This window comes from Oncorhynchus nerka, linkage group LG13 (genome assembly GCF_034236695.1).
Source record: "Oncorhynchus nerka isolate Pitt River linkage group LG13, Oner_Uvic_2.0, whole genome shotgun sequence".
Lineage (NCBI taxonomy): Eukaryota > Metazoa > Chordata > Actinopteri > Salmoniformes > Salmonidae > Oncorhynchus > Oncorhynchus nerka.
In genome coordinates, this window is record NC_088408.1 from 27,216,741 (window position 1) to 27,236,801 (window position 20,061).

General features: G+C 46.0%; 1 protein-coding gene across 6 annotated transcripts in view; it reads right to left on the minus strand.

Annotated features, from left to right (window-relative positions):
• The window catches only part of utrn (utrophin), a 407,872-nt gene that overhangs the window by 231,998 nt on the left and 155,813 nt on the right, over window positions 1-20,061 (minus strand). For all 6 annotated transcript variants that reach the window (XM_065026301.1, XM_065026305.1, XM_065026302.1 and 3 more), the window contains 11 exons: window positions 18,889-19,064; window positions 18,310-18,445; window positions 17,542-17,691; window positions 17,193-17,345; window positions 16,892-16,993; window positions 16,581-16,725; window positions 16,195-16,412; window positions 15,861-15,978; window positions 10,441-10,646; window positions 9,477-9,631; window positions 8,573-8,762 (listed from right to left, as the gene is read on the minus strand). In XM_065026301.1, the coding sequence (XP_064882373.1) occupies window positions 8,573-8,762; window positions 9,477-9,631; window positions 10,441-10,646; window positions 15,861-15,978; window positions 16,195-16,412; window positions 16,581-16,725; window positions 16,892-16,993; window positions 17,193-17,345; window positions 17,542-17,691; window positions 18,310-18,445; window positions 18,889-19,064 (1,749 nt within the window). The remainder of the gene's footprint in view (window positions 1-8,572; window positions 8,763-9,476; window positions 9,632-10,440; window positions 10,647-15,860; window positions 15,979-16,194; window positions 16,413-16,580; window positions 16,726-16,891; window positions 16,994-17,192; window positions 17,346-17,541; window positions 17,692-18,309; window positions 18,446-18,888; window positions 19,065-20,061) is intronic.

Here is a 20,061-nt window from a genome sequence, read left to right on the forward strand (position 1 = left end):
CAGAGCACATCCATCATCAGGAAGCACTGATCCAGACTGCCAGACAGTGAGCACGCCCAGGGGAGTCCAGACGAGCCCAGAATGACTGAACCTCCCAAGGGGAAGCCCAACGAGCCCAGAATGACTGATGCGACCCAGGGAAGGGTAATCAAGTGTAGAATGACTGATTTCTCCCACTGTGTGCAGAACGACTGAAAAACAAAGGGGTCCACCCAGTGGAGATTAAACAAGCCACGAATAACGGATGCCACCAAAGGGAAGGTAGTCAAGTGCAAAATGCATAGGTCCCTGTTGGGAGAAGTTAGGAAAGTCTGTTGCCATGGTGGTAAGAGGGGGTGGTAAACGAGGGCACAGTCGTTTTCCTCAGGGCGATGTGAGGAGTGATCAGAGACTGCCTGCTGAAAGGGAGATGGAACTAAGATAGATGCTGCCCAGGGTGGGTTAAATGAGCAAAGAGCAAGTGATGACTTTATTCTAGGGAATTAACTAGTGAGCGAACGGAGGGAAACACACTGTATGAACCACCTCTCCCCCTGCCTCTCAAGCACTTTCTCTGTATTTCTGCTGACTGTGGGCCAGTAGTCTACAGGTACACACTCAGTCAGTCAGTCACACATGAAGAGAGACAGACTGACACACAGATTGATCTGACCGTGTGAATGTGATATTAGGAGAGAGAATCCACACCATCGCTCATAGAAAGACAGAAAAGGGATCTAGAGCAAGAGACGAAGTGAGACAGAGACAGTGATTGGTGGGGAGAGAAGACAAGGGATTTGTCTTGAGAGAAACTATGTGATACATTAAATCCAAGGCTAACAAATGCGTTTTAAAGCGTGATTCCAGCTGTTTAATCATGAGAATTGGGTCCACTGTGTGTGTACACACACACACACACACACACACACACAGGTTTGTGATTGTGATGGCAGCTCTAATCCTCAGAGGGATTAAAGCAGGACCTGAGCAGCTGGTCCATCTCTCATCGCACTCTGCCCTCTCGCTGCTGTGTGTGTCTGTTACCAACTTTTCCATCTGTCTAGAGCTGTCACTCGCAACCTCACAATATATCCTTCATTGAAATAACAACACCACAGAAAAGCCGTCTCAAACTGACAGCAGAGAGACAAGACTCTACACAAGCATGCGCACGCACGCACGCTCACACACACACACACACAAACGGAGCCTGATTACTTGACGTGCCACTGAGGCAGTGTATTAGTCCCGCACCCAGCCAGAGATATGCAGACACACTATGGAGGTGACAACCACACCCGTCAACACTCTCCCAAACAGATAACAGGAGGGATCTGTTGACAACAACAAGAGTCACAAACACACAAGTCCCAAATTAGAACAAAAGTATCCCCACTATGGCATAGACGTGGAGAGACTTGGTGAACCGCTAATCTAATAATAATAATAAATAACCAACAGGCCAACAAAAGTATTCATTCACCAAGATGAAAGACATTCAAAAACATAAATCCATGAATAAAACAAGTCTTTTCTGAAGAAGACAAACAACTAAAAAGTGTTGGAAAATGATCTGAACCAACAAGTTGAACAAACCAATCCACACTGCTCATCAAGTCCATCACAACAACGAACTAAACACTGAATAAAAATGAACGAACGCCATGAATGAAAGAGCGGAGGAGAGAAGTCTTCCTCTCTCTGGCTCTCCCTCTCTCTTTCTTTCTGTGACTGACCTTGCAGAGTTTGTGGTAGCGTGGGGATGAGATGGCCATTCTCTGGAGCCTGTGTAGGAAGACCACCACTTTCTGGAGGGAGGTACGGACCATGGCCATCATTTTACGCGTGCCACAGGTCTGCAGCCTGCTCCGAGTCCGCATGGCACGCTAGCACTGCCCAACCCTGCTCATATCCTCTCCTCCTCCTTCTCCCAGAGACACACTACAGCAGGAGTGACGTGAACACACACACTTACACACACTGTCTGACACACATGCTGCGATCGGCATGCCCCCGCACACGCAGATATACTGGCACACACACACACAGTGCACGGTCAGTCACGTGCTCTCTCACAGCAAACACTCTCTCTCTCACACATATACACACACAGTCACACACACTTTGTCACACACATGCACACACTTCCTCCTCACACACAAGCTCATGCATATAAGCGATGCTGAAAACACTCACTGACTCTCATTCACACACACTTAAACCATGGTACACAAAACCACTCCAAAAATACATGTCACTCTGGGGTCCACTTCAGGAGCCAGGGGTCAAAGAGGACAAAAAGGAGAAAAATCAGCCGGTAAGCAAACAAAGAGAAGAAGAATGAGAGTGGGAGGCAGAAGTTTTGCTGGAGGAGAGGTGCGCTGCTCTCCGATCGCGGCTCACAGCGGACAGCCAGAGATAAAGACTGTAGCGCTCCACGGAAAACCTTCAGAGCGGACGACAGTGAGAGACAGAGAGAGAGAGAGACAGAGCGATCAGTAGACCTGGGATAACAGACGACAGAAGCTCCTTCAGCCATAGAGAGCCAATGACCAGCCAGAGGGAACCAATGACTGGGAGAGAGGGAACGAGAGAGAGAAAGAGGGAGAGGAGAGAGAGAGAGAGAGAGAGAGAGAGAGAGAGAGAGAGAGAGAGAGAGAGAAAGACACCAATGGAGAGAGCGAGAGAGAGAAAGAGGGAGGGAGGAGAGAGAGAGAGAGGGAGGGAGGAGAGAGAGAGAAAGACACCAATGGAGAGAGCAAGCACAAGTGAGATGTACAGCGTGCAGCCCGCACACAGCAGGAGCAGCGTGTGTGTGTGTGTGTGTGTGTGTGTGTGTGTGTGTGTGTGTGTGTGTGTGTGTGTGTGTGTGTGTGTCCCAGATGTAACAATATGCACAGATACAGAGGGATGAGAAAGCAGTCTGATATGAGAACAGGGAGCTGAGAGAGAGAAGGGAAGGGAGGAAAGGGAAGACAGGGAAGGGAAGACAGGGAAGGTAAGAGAGGGGAGGTAAGAGAGGGGAGGTAAGAGAGGGGAGGTAAGAGAGGGAAGGTAAGAGAGGGAAGGTAAGAGAGGGGATGTAAGTGAGGGGATGTAAGTGAGGGGAGGGAAGAGAGGGAAGGTAAGAGAGGGAAGGTAAGAGAGGGAAGGGAAGAGAGGGGAGGTAAGAGAGGGGAGGTAAGAGAGGAGAGGTAAGAGAGGGAAGGTAAGCGAGGAAGGTAAGAGAGGGAAGGTAAGAGAGGGAAGGTAAAAGATGGAAGGTAAGAGATGGAAGGTAAGAGAGGGAAGGTAAAGAGAGGGGAGGTAAGAGAGGGGAGGTAAGAGAGGGAAGGTAAGAGAGGGAAGGTAAGAGAGGGAAGGTAAGAGAGGGGAGGTAAGAGAGGGAAGGTAAGAGAGGGGGGGTAAGAGAGGGGAGGTAAGAGAGGGAAGGTAAGAGAGGGAAGGTAAGAGAGGGAAGCTAAGAGAGGGAAGGTAAGAGAGGGAAGGTAAGAGAGGGAAGGTAAGAGAGGGAAGGTAAGAGAGGGAAGGTAAGAGAGGGGAGGTAAGAGAGGGAAGGTAAGAGGGGAGGTAAGAGAGGGGAGGTAAGAGAGGGGATGTAAGAGAGGGGAGGTAAGAGAGGGAAGGTAAGAGAGGGAAGGTAAGAGAGGGGGGGTAAGAGAGGGGGGTAAGAGAGGGAAGGTAAGAGAGGGGAGGTAAGAGAGGGAAGGTAAGAGAGGGGGTAAGAGAGGGAAGGTAAGAGAGGGAAGGTAAGAGAGGGAAGGTAAGAGAGGGGAGGTAAGAGAGGGAAGGTAAGAGAGGGGGTAAGAGAGGGGAGGTAAGAGAGGGAAGGTAAGAGAGGGAGGTAAGAGAGGGAAAGTAAGAGAGGGGGTAAGAGAGGGGAGGTAAGAGAGGGAAGGTACGAGAGGGGGTAAGAGAGGGGGGGTAAGAGAGGGAAGGTAAGAGAGGGGAGGTAAGAGAGGGAAGAGAGAAGGGAAGAGAGAAAAGCAGATAAAGGGGAAAGTACATTTTGTGAGCGCATTAAAGAGAAGAAAATTAAAAGAAAGTGAAGGATAGTATATGAAAGAGAAACAGAGGATGGAAACAGAGGAAGTGCTGATTCAGTAGTAGCATCTGTAATTTGCTCTGTTAATAGATTCCGAAACATGATTTTCTCCTGCACTCAGGATCTGATCCCGTTTTTTCCCTAAAGACTCCCCCAGCGCGACAGACAAAGCACTCCTTCTCACACCACGCCTCAGTTTCCCAAGACTTATAAACACACACACACACACAGTAAACTCTAAATAAGAGTGTGTGTTCAGCTTTGAGCTAAGGGACATATTAATGCCCATATGGCCCCTGTCTTGCCTGTCACTTCATATCCAGAGAAAAGACTCAGTAGCAGGATGGGAAAGGGAGGCTTAGCATTGAACACACACACACCCCATACACACACATATGCGTGCGCACACACACACGGGCACACACAGATACGCTTAGATAACCATGTGAGAAAGCGAGAGTGATTATCGAGTGCTCAGTGAAGCCAGATCTTAATTTGGTGAGCCATACATGTGTTCACCCATTCCACACAGTATTGATTATTCTAAGGGAATTACAGGAATACCGTTAGCTAGCCCAGTTAGTGACATCACTGGGTTTCCAGTCCGTTAGTGTCGGCATGTATGAACCCCATCGGGAACTAGCATCGTGTTCACATTAAGTTACAGCATTGTTTGGCCAGCGATTCCAACGTGCTGTAGAATGAAAGTTAATGCTTGAGAAGGGCCAGAATCGGTATGGTGTTTGCTGTACAGCTTTGACTATATAGACTGGAACGCACTGGTTTTAGCTTTTTAACACATAGGTACATATCAAGGTGAAAACGTCAGAGATAGATAAAAGCTCCCTTACAACAGTGTGCCCTTTGCCCTCTCTGCGTGAGAGCATTACTGCTACATCTCTGACTCTTTGGAGTGTGTGTGTGTGTGTGTGTGTGGTGTGTGTGTGTGTGTGTATTGCCCTCTGCCCTCATTCTGTGTGTTGTGCGTGTCTCTGTGCTCCTGTGTGACAGTGAATAATAGGGAACAGGCTGCATGGTGGCTTCACATGGAGTCACTGCAGCTGAATATGGCACCAGACCAGCTGAGGGGAAACAGGCTAGCACGGTGCAACACAATATGGCACCAGACCAGCTGAGGGGAAACAGGCTAGCACGGTGCAACACAATATGGCACCACACCAGCTGAGGGGAAACAGGCTAGCACGGTGCAACACAATATGGCACCAGACCAGCTGAGGGGAAACAGGCTAGCACGGTGCAACACAATATGGCACCACACCAGCTGAGGGGAAACAGGCTAGCACGGTGCAACACAATATGGCACCAGACCAGCTGAGGGGAAACAGGCTAGCACGGTGCAACACAATATGGCACCAGACCAGCTGAGGGGAAACAGGCTAGCACGGTGCAACACAATATGGCACCACACCAGCTGAGGGGAAACAGGCTAGCACGATGCAACACAATATGGCACCAGACCAGCTGAGGGGAAACAGGCTAGCACGGTGCAACACAATATGGCACCACACCAGCTGAGGGGAAACAGGCTAGCACGATGCAACACAATATGGCACCACATCAGCTGAGGGGAAACAGGCTAGCACGGTGCAACACAATATGGCACCACACCAGCTGAGGGGAAACAGGCTAGCACGATGCAACACAATATGGCACCAGACCAGCTGAGGGGAAACAGGCTAGCACGGTGCAACACAATATGGCACCAGACCAGCTGAGGGGAAACAGGCTAGCACGGTGCAACACAATATGGCACCACACCAGCTGAGGGGAAACAGGCTAGCACGGTGCAACACAATATGGCACCACACCAGCTGAGGGAAACAGGCTAGCACGATGCAACACAATATGGCACCACACCAGCTGAGGGGAAACAGGCTAGCACGGTGCAACACAATATGGCACCAGACCAGCTGAGGGGAAACAGGCTAGCACGGTGCAACACAATATGGCACCACACCAGCTGAGGGGAAACAGGCTAGCACGATGCAACACAATATGGCACCACACCAGCTGAGGGGAAACAGGCTAGCACGGTGCAACACAATATGGCACCACACCAGCTGAGGGGAAACAGGCTAGCACGGTGCAACACAATATGGCACCACACCAGCTGAGGGGAAACAGGCTAGCACGGTGCAACACAATATGGCACCACACCAGCTGAGGGGAAACAGGCTAGCACGATGCAACACAATATGGCACCACACCAGCTGAGGGGAAACAGGCTAGCACGGTGCAACACAATATGGCACCACACCAGCTGAGGGGAAACAGGCTAGCACGATGCAACACAATATGGCACCACACCAGCTGAGGGGAAACAGGCTAGCACGGTGCAACACAATATGGCACCACACCAGCTGAGGGGAAACAGGCTAGCACGGTGCAACACAATATGGCACCACACCAGCTGAGGGGAAACAGGCTAGCACGATGCAACACAATATGGCACCACACCAGCTGAGGGGAAAAGACAACCATCATCTCGTATCACCTCAAAAAATGTAAACCTTATCACATATTTGTTTTTATATATACAGTAGTAGATTGTGTATTTCAACCTCTAGGATTAAATAAAACATTTGTTCTCCAGTTGTAAGAACTAACCTAATGTGCTTTATCTTTCTATAGCACCTCTCTAAGACCAAACCTCTGAGGAACATTGCCTTTTTCTTCTCCTAAGAAATCATGTGGCTTGTGGGTATATGGAGCATCTCAAGAAGAAACTCCGGTAAGGTGACAGACTTGACATTGACTGGTGACACAAGAGTCACTCTGAATGAAGCAAGGCTCCAGGCTCCTTTCCCCCGTATCTCAATCTGACCATTCTCTGTCCTGTTATCTCCTCCTCTCTCTAATCCCCCTCTCTTTCCTCCTTCCCCATTCATTTGCTTTCATTCATACAGTTTCCATTTGGCTCCGACTGCAGTCCATCAATCTTACCCCAAGTTGAGAGACAGAGGGAGAGAGAGAAATAAGAGAGAAATAAGAGTGAAATAAGAGGGAAATAAGGGTTAAGGAGGAGTAGAGGAGAGAGGACAAGAAGGGGTAGAGAGGGTGGAATAAAAAAATAAAGGCATTTCCAGAAAGCTCCATTTGAAATCACAAGATGGGCTTCCTGTAGGTGGAAACAGAGATGGAGAAAAGAGACCATACGAGGCCATGTATGAGACCATATGAGGTCATGTATGAGACCGTGTATGAGACCATGTATGAGGTCGTGTATGAGGCAGTGTATGAGACAGTGTAAGAGGCCGTGTATGAGGCCGTGTATGAGGCCGTGTAAGAGGTCGTGTATGAGGCCGTGTAAGAGGTCGTGTATGAGGCCGTGTAAGAGGTCGTGTATGAGGCCGTGTAAGAGGTCGTGTATGAGGCCGTGTAAGAGGTCGTGTAAGAGGCCGTGTATGAGACCGTGTAAGAGGCCGTGTAAGAAGCCTTGTATGAGGCCGTGTATGAGGCCGTGTATGAGGTCGTGTATGAGACCGTGTATGAGGCCGTGTATGAGGCCGTGTATGAGGCCGTGTATGAGGCCGGGTATGAGGCCGAGTATGAGGCCGTGTATGAGGCCGTGTATGAGACCGTGTATGAGCAGGCTGTTTTTAGAGCATCAATGCTCCCTCAAGTGAGACTAACCTAGAAAAACACAATGAAAAGGCACAACTCAATGGGAGATGAAGAAAATCATAGATGACTGTAGGAGTCTATAGTATTTCATCTGTGATCATCAGAACAGTATCTGTGATTCACAGGAACAGTGTGTGTGCGCGTGTTTGTGCGAGTTCAGCCCGGTTTCACAATGTAGGTAAAAAAGGACAGACACTACGGCCTTATCTGGACAACTACAGGAAGAACATCTCTCTCCCTCCCTCACCCATCCTCTTTCTGTTTCATGCGCCCTCTCAACATATCCCCCTTAGACACAGGAATCAATGTGGCGTTCAGACGATCTCTTTTTACACAGACAGGGGCATTGTGATAGAGAGATAAGGGGTGAAAGAGGGAGACCAAGCGTGTGAACAAATAAAACCAGAACCAGATTGACATGACTGTGTGGTATGAAAAGAGCTCATCTCTGTCAAAGGGCTGTCACACAACTAAACACAAGTCAAGGAGGATTTTGAATCGACCGTTTATAAATCAAAAGGTAGGACAATATGTGTCATCGTAAGAGGCAGGAAAATGACAAGCAACAGGTGAGAGGACACATACCACATCACTGAACAGCGCATGACAGAAAAATCAATGAGCGACCACACACACACACACACAGCTCACATGAATGCACGCACACTATGTTAATGAGGGATGACAGGGGGATAAGAGGACAGCACCTGTCCCTGTCTCCCACACACCTCCTATGACCTCCTTATTTCAACCTCTCTCTGTATTCAGCCCTTCAGCCAAGCCATTTATCTCCATATATCACTCAATGTTCATATACCGAGCGTCAATCTCAGTTCTCTTCTCTTCTTTTCCTTACACACACACACACACACAAAATCAGCAGATCAAATGGGCATGGCCTACCTCCAGTTGCCCCCTCAGCTCCTTGACGTGGGCAGAGTCCTGTGATAGCTCCTCCCTCTGGGAGGCGTCGGCCAGGACGTTGACGGTAGTTTCGGCCTCCTGAAGCCACTTGAGGAAGGCCTCCAGCTCCCTGAGGGAAGTCTGTAGAGCAGTCAGGTCACTGTCCAGCTGGGCCTGGCGGTCACTAGCCCTGTCATTCAATCAACACACTAATTAGTTGATCAATGTAATGTTCAATGATCAAGCATTGGTTTGGTTGGACGTCATTGTTTAATTAGCTATCTGAGTATAATTCAAATATCTCATAACATTATCAAAGTGATATTTGTGTGTGGGGGGGGGGGGGGGGGGGGATTATTCTATCCTTGTAGGATAGTAAAACAAGGAACATTCTCCCTCGTGGGGACATTTCCCACATCCCCATGAGCTTAGTGGTTAGGTTTAGGGTTACAATTAGGGTTGAGTTAGGTTTAGGGTTACAATTAGGGTTGGGTTAGGTTTAGGGGTTAGGGAAAATAGGATTTTGAATGGACATTTATTTTAGGTCCCCACAAGGATAGAAGAACATAACATGTGTGTGTGTGTGTGTGTGTGTGTGTGTGTGGTCCAACTTTGCCATCCTTTGGGTTTCTAAAGTCCTCACAACTATAGTAAAACAAGTGGGGACATTTTGCCGGTCCCCAAAAGGAAAACTGCTATTTTAGGTTTAGGGGTTAGGTTTCGGGTTAGGGTTAAGATTAGGAGTTAGGTTTAGGGTTAGGGTTAAGATTAGGAGTTAGGTTTTGGGTTAGGGGTTTGGGAAAATAGGATTTTGAATGTAAATAAATGTTTAGGTCCCCCCTGTGTGTCTGTGTGTGTGTGTGTGTGTGTGTGTGTGTGTGTGTGTGTGTGTGTGTGTGTCCACCTGTTGTTGATGCTGTTCCAGGCTCTGTTGTGTTTGTCTGTGACCTCTTTGATCCTCCTCGTGTCATCTGCAGAATACTCTCGCAGGAGCTGATTGGACAGCTCGTTAAAGGTTACCATGGTACCCTGACCTCTTCCCAGGTCTTGCAAGAACACCTGGAGAAGAAAACATAAACAAACAACAAATAATAACATACTCCTCACAGACTAAACAGTAGCAGCAAATGGCGTTCTAAATCTTTATTTAACTTCTTTCATATCCACGTCTAATGCCTTTTAATCTCACTGCAATTATCACAGTTCCCTCAGGATCTCACTTTGTTTACTAAAGGTATGCTAACCCATTTAATTAAATGAGAAATAATTATTACCTTGTCAGAGGTATCCTAACAGTACCTGTTCTAGGGCATTGGAACTACAGTAAAGTACCACAGTGAGTTAAACACAGATGCCCTCTAGTGTTTCAGGTTGGCGTTGCATTGGCCACCCGAAAAGAAAGTCTACATCTGACAATCCCCACATAAAACAGCTCATATACATACCATTATCTGCCTGCTTGGCATGTTTGAACAGCTCTCATTAACACTATCAATAACAGTCGTGACATACCAACAGTAAGCCCTGTCATTTGCATATACTCATCATAATCAGTATGTCACACCAGCGATATTAAAACGCATGATGAAAGGTACAAAATGTGTGTGTTATCTATCGGGCTAGCATGCAAACACACATAAACATACTTTCCAAAAACAGTTTTGAGTCACAGATCTAGAATCAGATTACTACCCAATCCTAACCTTAACGATTAGCATAATGAAAAATATCACACCTTTTATCAGTGGTTCGGGGCTACTCTCATTTACATTTTACATTTAAGTCATTTAGCAGACGCTCTTATCCAGATCTGGCTAATGGGGCAGGGGGTCAGTAGTTCAAAGATGAAAGGTCAGTGTATCTCTCACCTTGTTGTCACTGAGCTGTTTGGTCAGGGGTTCCCTGGAGAGCTGCAGTAGGTTGTGCAGGCGCCCCTCGTTCTGACCAATCAGAGCCTTCACCTCCTGCCTCTGCTCCTCCCACTGGTCGCTGTGGCCAATCATACTGTCCAGCTGCTGGAGCCGTGCCTCTACGCCGTGCTGCGTGTTGTCCCATTGGCTATGCACCTTCTCTACTGCAGTGAGAGCGACGGAGGGAGAAAGATAAATAGTGGTGGTAATATTACCAGATAGAAAGTAATGCAAATCCATGCACAGCCTGCAAGCCACTGACACAGACCTTTGGAACATCTACATTTTAAAAAGTCTAATAAATCCATGTAATACAGCCTACACTATCACAATAAATCCATGTAATACAGCCTACACCTTCACAATAAATCCATGTAATACAGCCTACACCTTCACAATAAATCCATGTAATACAGCCTACACCTTCACAATAAATCCATGTAATACAGCCTACACCTTCACAATAAATCCATGTAATACAGCCTACACCTTCACAATAAATCCATGTAATACAGCCTACACCTTCACAATAAATCCATGTAATACAGCCTACACCTTCACAATAAATCCATGTAATACAGCCTACACCTTCACAATAAATCCATGTAATACAGCCTACACCTTCACAATAAATCCATGTAATACAGCCTACACCTTCACAATAAATCCATGTAATACAGCCTACACCTTCACAATAAATCCATGTAATACAGCCTACACCTTCACAATAAATCCATGTAATACAGCCTACACCTTCACAATAAATCCATGTAATACAGCCTACACCTTCACAATAAATCCATGTAATACAGCCTACACCTTCACAATAAATCCATGTAATACAGCCTACACCTTCACAATAAATCCATGTAATACAGCCTACACCTTCACAATAAATCCATGTAATACAGCCTACACCTTCACAATAAATCCATGTAATACAGCCTACACCTTCACAATAAATCCATGTAATACAGCCTACACCTTCACAATAAATCCATGTAATACAGCCTACACCTTCACAATAAATCCATGTAATACAGCCTACACCTTCACAATAAATCCATCATTTATTTTAGACAGGTCTAAACGAACATGATATGAAGAAAATGTAGTCTATTTCAGAAGATAAGAATAGCGTACTCTGAGTTGTCGTTATGTTAGGCCCTGATCTGGCTATGCCATATGGCTGTGGGGTACACTAGTTCATTTAGCAGACAAGATTTACTTAGAATTCCATTATTTTATAGCATGAAGAATACAACTGAACATATCTGAATAAAACAGAAAGGATATTTTCTCAAAACGATTTGAGGGAGTGTAGCACGTGTCTATTCTGTGTTGAGGTGTTAACAAAGAAACAGGTACTCCTATATGCTTCATTTAGAGTAATTCATATAACTTTAATTGTGATACAAATGTTGGGCTATTTATTTAGATGTTTTATACATTCTAAGGGACAGTTGTGGGATGCGATAGAGCCCAAATGAATATAACCACTAGCATCAAAAAACCTGTTTGAAGCAATGAGCCTGACATGACAGATGAGAACGTTTAGCTTCAAATGTTGATCAACTATTAGGCTATTCACATTATAAACACAGCGATGAGCCCACTGCAGTAGGCAGTAGGCTATAAGCATGAATATTGACCGCAAATGTGATTATGCAGGTAATGCTTTTATTATAAAGGTGCATTTGTAGGTTGAAAATGTACTTCCCCAAACTTGAAACTCACGTGCTGAAACTCACGTGCTGTGTATGTATGTTAGTTAGGCTTTACACCCCTTGTAAAACAGATTAATGTGCTTCATTTGAAGAAGTTTTTTGGACACTTTAGTTGTAATACAAACCGTATCAAAAACATATATGCCTATGGGCTAGGCTACATGAGGTGTGATACTGACCTTATTAAAACATATAGGCCTATGGGCTAGGCTACATGAGGTGTGATACTGACCTTATTAAAACATATAGGCCTATGGGCTAGGCTACATGAGGTGTGATACTGACCTTATTAAAACATATAGGCCTATGGGCTAGGCTACATGAGGTGTGATACTGGTGTAGGCCTATGGGCTAGGCTACATGTGGTGTGATACTGACCTTATTAAAACATATAGGCCTATGGGCTAGGCTACACGAGGTGTGATACTGACCTTATTTAAACATATAGGCCTATTGGCTAGGCTACATGTGGTGTGATACTGACCTTATTAAAACATATAGGCCTATGGGCTAGGCTACATGTGGTGTGATACTGACCTTATTAAAACATATAGGCCTATGGGCTAGGCTACATGAGGTGTGATACTGACCTTATTAAAACATATATGCCTATGGGCTAGGCTACATGAGGTGTGATACTGACCTTATTAAAACATATAGGCCTATGGGCTAGGCTACATGAGGTGTGATACTGACCTTATTAAAACATATAGGCCTATGGGCTAGGCTACATGAGGTGTGATACTGACCTTATTAAAACATATAGGCCTATGGGCTAGGCTACATGAGGTGTGATACTGACCTTATTAAAACATATAGGCCTATGGGCTAGGCTACATGTGGTGTGATACTGACCTTATTAAAACATATAGGCCTATGGGCTAGGCTACATGAGGTGTGATACTGACCTTATTAAAACATATAGGCCTATGGGCTAGGCTACATGAGGTGTGATACTGACCTTATTAAAACATATAGGCCTATGGGCTAGGCTACATGAGGTGTGATACTGACCTTATTAAAACATATAGGCCTATGGGCTAGGCTACATGAGGTGTGATACTGACCTTATTAAAACATATAGGCCTATGGGCTAGGCTACATGAGGTGTGATACTGACCTTATTAAAACATATATGCCTATGGGCTAGGCTACATGAGGTGTGATACTGACCTCATTAAAACATATAGGCCTATGGGCTAGGCTACATGAGGTGTGATACTGACCTTATTAAAACATATAGGCCTATGGGCTAGGCTACATGTGGTGTGATACTGACCTTATTAAAACATATAGGCCTATGGGCTAGGCTACATGAGGTGTGATACTGACCGTATTAAAACATATAGGCCTATGGGCTAGGTTACATGTGGTGTGATACTGACCTTATTAAAACATATAGGCCTATGGGCTAGGCTACATGAGGTGTGATACTGACCTTATTAAAACATATATGCCTATGGGCTAGGCTACATGAGGTGTGATACTGACCTTATTAAAACATATATGCCTATGGGCTAGGCTACATGAGGTGTGATACTGACCTTATTAAAACATATAGGCCTATTGGCTAGGCTACATGTGGTGTGACACTGACCTTATTAAAACATATAGGCCTATGGGCTAGGCTACATGAGGTGTGATACTGACCTTATTAAAACATATAGGCCTATGGGCTAGGCTACATGAGGTGTGATACTGACCTTATTAAAACATATAGGCCTATGGGCTAGGCTACATGTGGTGTGATACTGACCTTATTAAAACATATAGGCCTATGGGCTAGGCTACATGTGGTGTGATACTGACCTTATTAAAACATATAGGCCTATGGGCTAGGCTACATGTGGTGTGATACTGACCTTATTAAAACATATAGGCCTATGGGCTAGGCTACATGTGGTGTGATACTGACCTTATTAAAACATATAGGCCTATGGGCTAGGCTACATGAGGTGTGATACTGACCTTATTAAAACATATAGGCCTATGGGCTAGGCTACATGTGGTGTGATACTGACCTTATTAAAACATATAGGCCTATGGGCTAGGCTACATGAGGTGTGATACTGACCTTATTAAAACATATATGCCTATGGGCTAGGCTACATGAGGTGTGATACTGACCTTATTAAAACATATAGGCCTATGGGCTAGGCTACATGAGGTGTGATACTGACCTTATTAAAACATATAGGCCTATGGGCTAGGCTACATGAGGTGTGATACTGACCTTATTAAAACATATAGGCCTATGGGCTAGGCTACATGAGGTGTGATACTGACCTTATTAAAACATATAGGCCTATGGGCTAGGCTACATGTGGTGTGATACTGACCTTATTAAAACATATAGGCCTATGGGCTAGGCTACATGAGGTGTGATACTGACCTTATTAAAACATATAGGCCTATGGGCTAGGCTACATGAGGTGTGATACTGACCTTATTAAAACATATAGGCCTATGGGCTAGGCTACATGAGGTGTGATACTGACCTTATTAAAACATATAGGCCTATGGGCTAGGCTACATGAGGTGTGATACTGACCTTATTAAAACATATAGGCCTATGGGCTAGGCTACATGTGGTGTGATACTGACCTTATTAAAACATATAGGCCTATGGGCTAGGCTACATGAGGTGTGATACTGACCTTATTAAAACATATAGGCCTATGGGCTAGGCTACATGAGGTGTGATACTGACCTTATTAAAACATATAGGCCTATGGGCTAGGCTACATGAGGTGTGATACTGACCTTATTAAAACATATAGGCCTATGGGCTAGGCTACATGAGGTGTGATACTGACCTTATTAAAACATATAGGCCTATGGGCTAGGCTTGCGTGAGGTGCGTGACTATGATTTGAAGTCGCAAAATAAAGCATGCGATGGGCATCATTCACAGGTGATCATATATCATTCACAAGTGATAGACTAATATTGTCACCAATGACACTTCTTGATTTAGTCTTGTCTTTACATACGCTTAATAATATATGTGTGAAATTAGTTTTGATATAGAACAGACCATTATCATGCACCTGTCTCGAAACAGAGGCAGGGGGAAAAAATACATGTCATCTCTGCACTTAAATAGCAAATGGAGGACACTTTTACCGTGGTTCATTTTTATGCCAGCCAGGTAGGCTATACTCCCGTTGTAAAGAGAAGCAATGTGCTTAATATTAGAAAGTTGAGAAATGAAATAAATACAATAGGCCTAGCCTATAGAAAGCTGATGGGATCCTCCTGTTTTTAATAGAGGCCATCACTCTGTTTCCTCACGCAATTGCATAGCCTATAGAAATGTTGCGCAACATAAGCTCATGGGCTCTCATGAAGTGTTTGATCACATTTGCATTGATGTCAGAGTAATTAGAGGGACAATAGAGTGCTGAGTACCAGGAAGTTAGCATATTTAGTAGGCTACTAATGACCATCAGCAGCATCAGAGCTTGGTGAAGCCTAATTACCGTGACTAAATGGTCACGTGGAATTTGACTGCCGTCATGACTCGTGACTGCCGGTGTGGCAGTAATACGGTCACCGCAACAGCCCTAATTGTGGGTTGTTAGTTTGAACTCAAGGTTGGGTAGGTGAGGTGTACCTTCCTGCTTTCTCCTATGAGCATACGGTACATACGTTTCTCAGTGATGGAGGTGCGTACATCCAGGTTGGAGGTCTTGTTCTTTATGTTCTGGGCCAGAGTGAAGATGTCCTCCAGCTGGGGGTGACGCTGCTCCAGGTCACTTTTAGTCACCTGGACAGAATATTTCATTATAAAGTCCTTTTTACATGAACATATTACAGTAACCACAACCACAGGTGCAAATACTATTACAAACACGACTCCCAGGTATAGAGGTTTACCTACATACACACTCACTCAATGTTCATGGCAAGTTATAGTATATGCCACAGGTGACTAAAGTCATCACCCAGTACACTCCACCAGTCCCCATTAATTCACACACACCTGTAGGCGTCCCATGGTGGTGCGTATCTCGTCTGTGTCCCCTACAGTAACGATGTTGGACTTGAGCATCTGTGTGATGAGCAGCAGCCAGTCAGCCAGCTCTGTGGCCGTCTCGTTCAGATCTGTGGGGGCCACCAGCTCTGGGCTGCGGGGGGTCTGGTGGTGACGGTCCTCACTCATCAGACTGGCCATCTGTACTGCCGATGGGACCACTGACACTGGGGATGGACACGGGGGGAGGAGGGAGGTAGAGAGAGGCCAATTTGATTCGATCCAATGTTTATTTGTATTCAGTTTTGCCGTTTGCCAGATTACAAATTCTGTTGTTAAAAACAGATAGGAATGTTAAAGTAGTAACTAGTAATTCATAATTCTGGTTAAGTTACCTGAGAGTTGTTGTTGTTGGGCGACATGGTGGGTCCATGGAGAAGAAACAGGATGTTGCAATGGAGACAACATAGGTGGGTGTTGAGAATCCTTCAACCTTCCGCCCAGAGCCTTCCAGTCTGCCGCCAGCTGCTCTACCTTACTCTACACACAGGGGGCACAGGAGAGCACACACACATCTGTCTTCACTTGGAGTTACAGTCGATTGTGACTACAGTTTAACAAACATTTCGTTTTTGTCCTGTTGTTTCATGGGGTATTGGGGTGTGTTGATGCAACTGTGTTATGCTTGTTGTTGGCCAAAGCAGACCTTCTCCAGGGGAAGCAGCTGTTGTCGTCTTTGTAGTTCTATGGAGCGGGCCAACAGTTCCTCAAGCTCTCTCTTACGCTCTCTCATAGCTGCTGCCAGAACCTACAACACAGAGAGAGACAGACAGACATAGAGACAGACAGACAGGAGTGGCTGAATGTCTCCATCTAAAGGAGACAGTTATGGTCCAATCAAATAAAGAGACCTTGTTAACAAAGTACAATAAAACACTGGATTTAAGGTTCTGCCTAGGCATCTTCAATTTAGTGTGGTTAGCCAACGTGCTGTGTGTGAGTATTACCTGGCTCTCTGCAGGGCTTACACCTCTCCCACTGAGGCTCTGGTGTGTGACCTGGACCCAGTCGGTCAATCTGTTCATCTTGTCCTGGAACTGACCATGACTCTGTAGGTTCCCCTCCACCTCTCCTACTTTATCTAACAACTCTTGAGTCACCTAGAGGAGAAGCAGGGAGGAAGGAAAACAGAGACAAAGAGACAGACAAGGAATGGAGAGAAGGTAAAGGAGAGAGATTGTCCATTTCCATTAGCACTTTTTTATTGTTACTCTCTTCTCCAGTTTAAGTTGACATTAAGGCTACTTAGTTGCATTAGGTTCATTAGGAAATGTAGGTTGAATAGGTCCTTCTCACCTTGCTCCAGTTGAGGTTGATGGTCCTAAGTTTGCTCATGTGCTGATCTCTCTCCTGAGGACTCACACTCTGATTGGCCAGAATCTGGGGGCCGTTCTTGTTCAGCCAACCAAGACGCTCGTTCTGGGCGTCCATCTCCTCAGCCAGGGTCTAGAGTGAGATAGGTGAAAGAGAGGTGAAGGAGGGTTAGGGAGAGATGAGAGGTATAGGGGGGTTAGGGAGAGATGAGAGAGAGGTGAAGGAGGGTTAGGGAGAGATGAGAGAGAGGTGAAGGAGGGTTAGGGAGAGATGAGAGAGAGGTGAAGGAGGGTTAGGGAGAGATGAGAGAGAGGTGAAGGAGGGTTAGGGAGAAATGAGAGAGAGGTGAAGGAGGGTTAGGGAGAGATGAGAGAGAGGTGAAGGAGGGTTAGCAAGAAATGAGAGGTGAAGGAGGGTTAGGGAGAGATGAGAGGTGAAGGAGGGTTAGGGAGAGATGAGAGTTGAAGGAGGGTTAGGGAGAGATGAGAGGTGAAGGAGGGTTAGGGAGAGATGAGAGAGAGGTGAAGGAGGGTTAGGGAGAGATGAGAGAGAGGTGAAGGAGGGTTAGGGAGAGATGAGAGAGAGTTGAAGGAGGGTTAGGGAGAGATGAGAGGTGAAGGAGGGTTAGGGAGAGATGAGAGGGAAGTAACAGGGAGATGAAAAGGGGGTAATTTGATTATTAAGGGGTGAATGAAGGGGTTGGAAAAGATGTGGGTTAGGGGGGCAACAGGTTCTGGCCCTGAGCCTTACCTTGAGTTCTTTGAGGTTCTTGTCGGTAGCGGTGACAGGAAGAGAGCTCACAGCACACTCAGCCTCTTCCAGCCACAGAGCCAGGTCTCCACTACGCCTCACCAGCTCTGATAAGGCAGGGTCACCTCCAGCCAGCCTGCACACACATACACAGGTACAAACACACACGCATACATACACAGGTACAAACACACACACATACACAGGTACAAACACACACACAGATTGAGATGTATTTCTCTACGGCTGCCGTGTGCATGCCTAATCCTAACGTTTAGGATATGTTTGTATACTGATCCATCATGCTGATATCAACCATTACAGCCTAGGACATTGATGCAGAAAATATTCATAAATTGGATAAATGGATAAACTATTTCATTGGTGCATATCTGCACCATAATAACAGTAACATTCTAGTTAATCCTCCTCATATAAACATACAAAAATATTTAAACATGCTTTTTCCATTGGACACAATTTTTGAGGCCCGAAATGCCCTTCATATCACCCTTAAAAAACGGTACTATTTTTAGGGCGACTGTGCTTTGTTTCCATGGTGTTTATCTCCGTGGTTACCTGCGCTGTCTGTCCAGCACCTGTCTTTGCACGGCCCTGCAGCGCTGTCCCAGGGCCTCCAACTTGTTCTCCATCAGTGGCCCATCAGGGGCCGACAGCTGCCCAATGATCCTCTCCCCTGTCTGGCTCAACCCGGCCAGGACAGGCATGTGACTGGCTAGACCCTCCTCCAGCTCCTATAGGGAAGAGAGAGGGGCTACTGATCAACATAAAACTAGGAAATAAAGTTGTATTAATCAACAGAATGACTCAATTGGAAATTATCTGGTATGAATAATGGATAGCAACTATAGGTATTGGATAGATTGGACTCTAACGGCAACAAGCAACTAGTGCTAGCTGTTTCACGCATCCTACAGATAATTATGATGATGTTAGTTGTAGAGATACTATATAATATTAGCAATACAAAATGTTCATCTCCTTGTTTTTCAGTCTCTCCCTCCCTATCTCCCTCTCTCGTTCTCTCTCCCTCTCGTTCTCTCTCGTTCCCTCTCCCTCTCTCGTTCCCTCTCCCTCTCTCGTTCCCTCTCTCGTTCCCTCTCCCTCTCTCGTTCCCTCTCCCTCTCTCGTTCCCTCTCCCTCTCCCGTTCCCTCTCCCTCTCTCGTTCTCTCTCGTTCTCTCTCGTTCTCTCTCGTTCTCTCTCGTTCCCTCTCCCTCTCTCGTTCTCTCTCCCTCTCCCGTTCCCTCTCCCTCTCTCGTTCTCTCTCGTTCTCTCGTTCCCTCTCCCTCTCCCTCTCCCGTTCTCTCTCCCTCTCCCTCTCTCGTTCCCTCTCCCTCTCTCGTTCCCTCTCCCTCTCTAGTTCCCTCTCCCTCTCTCGTTCTCTCTCCCTCTCTCGTTCCCTCTCCCTCTCTCGTTCCCTCTCCCTCTCTCGTTCCCTCTCCCTCTCTCGTTCTCTCTCCCTCTCTCGTTCCCTCTCCCTCTCTCGTTCTCTCTCCCTCTCTCGTTCCCTCTCCCTCTCTCGTTCTCTCTCGTTCCCTCTCCCTCTACTGTAATGAACGACAGAGCGTGAAAAGTGCTGGATAATTAAGAAGAGAAGCTGTATTGTTCACGACATTTTCTCTCACCAAAACTCCCCAACCGCATCGGTTGGGGAGTCTGATTTGTTTGATCGTATTCAGATTATGGAAATAATTGTGTTCATCATAAATAAAACATGTCAGAGTTCTCA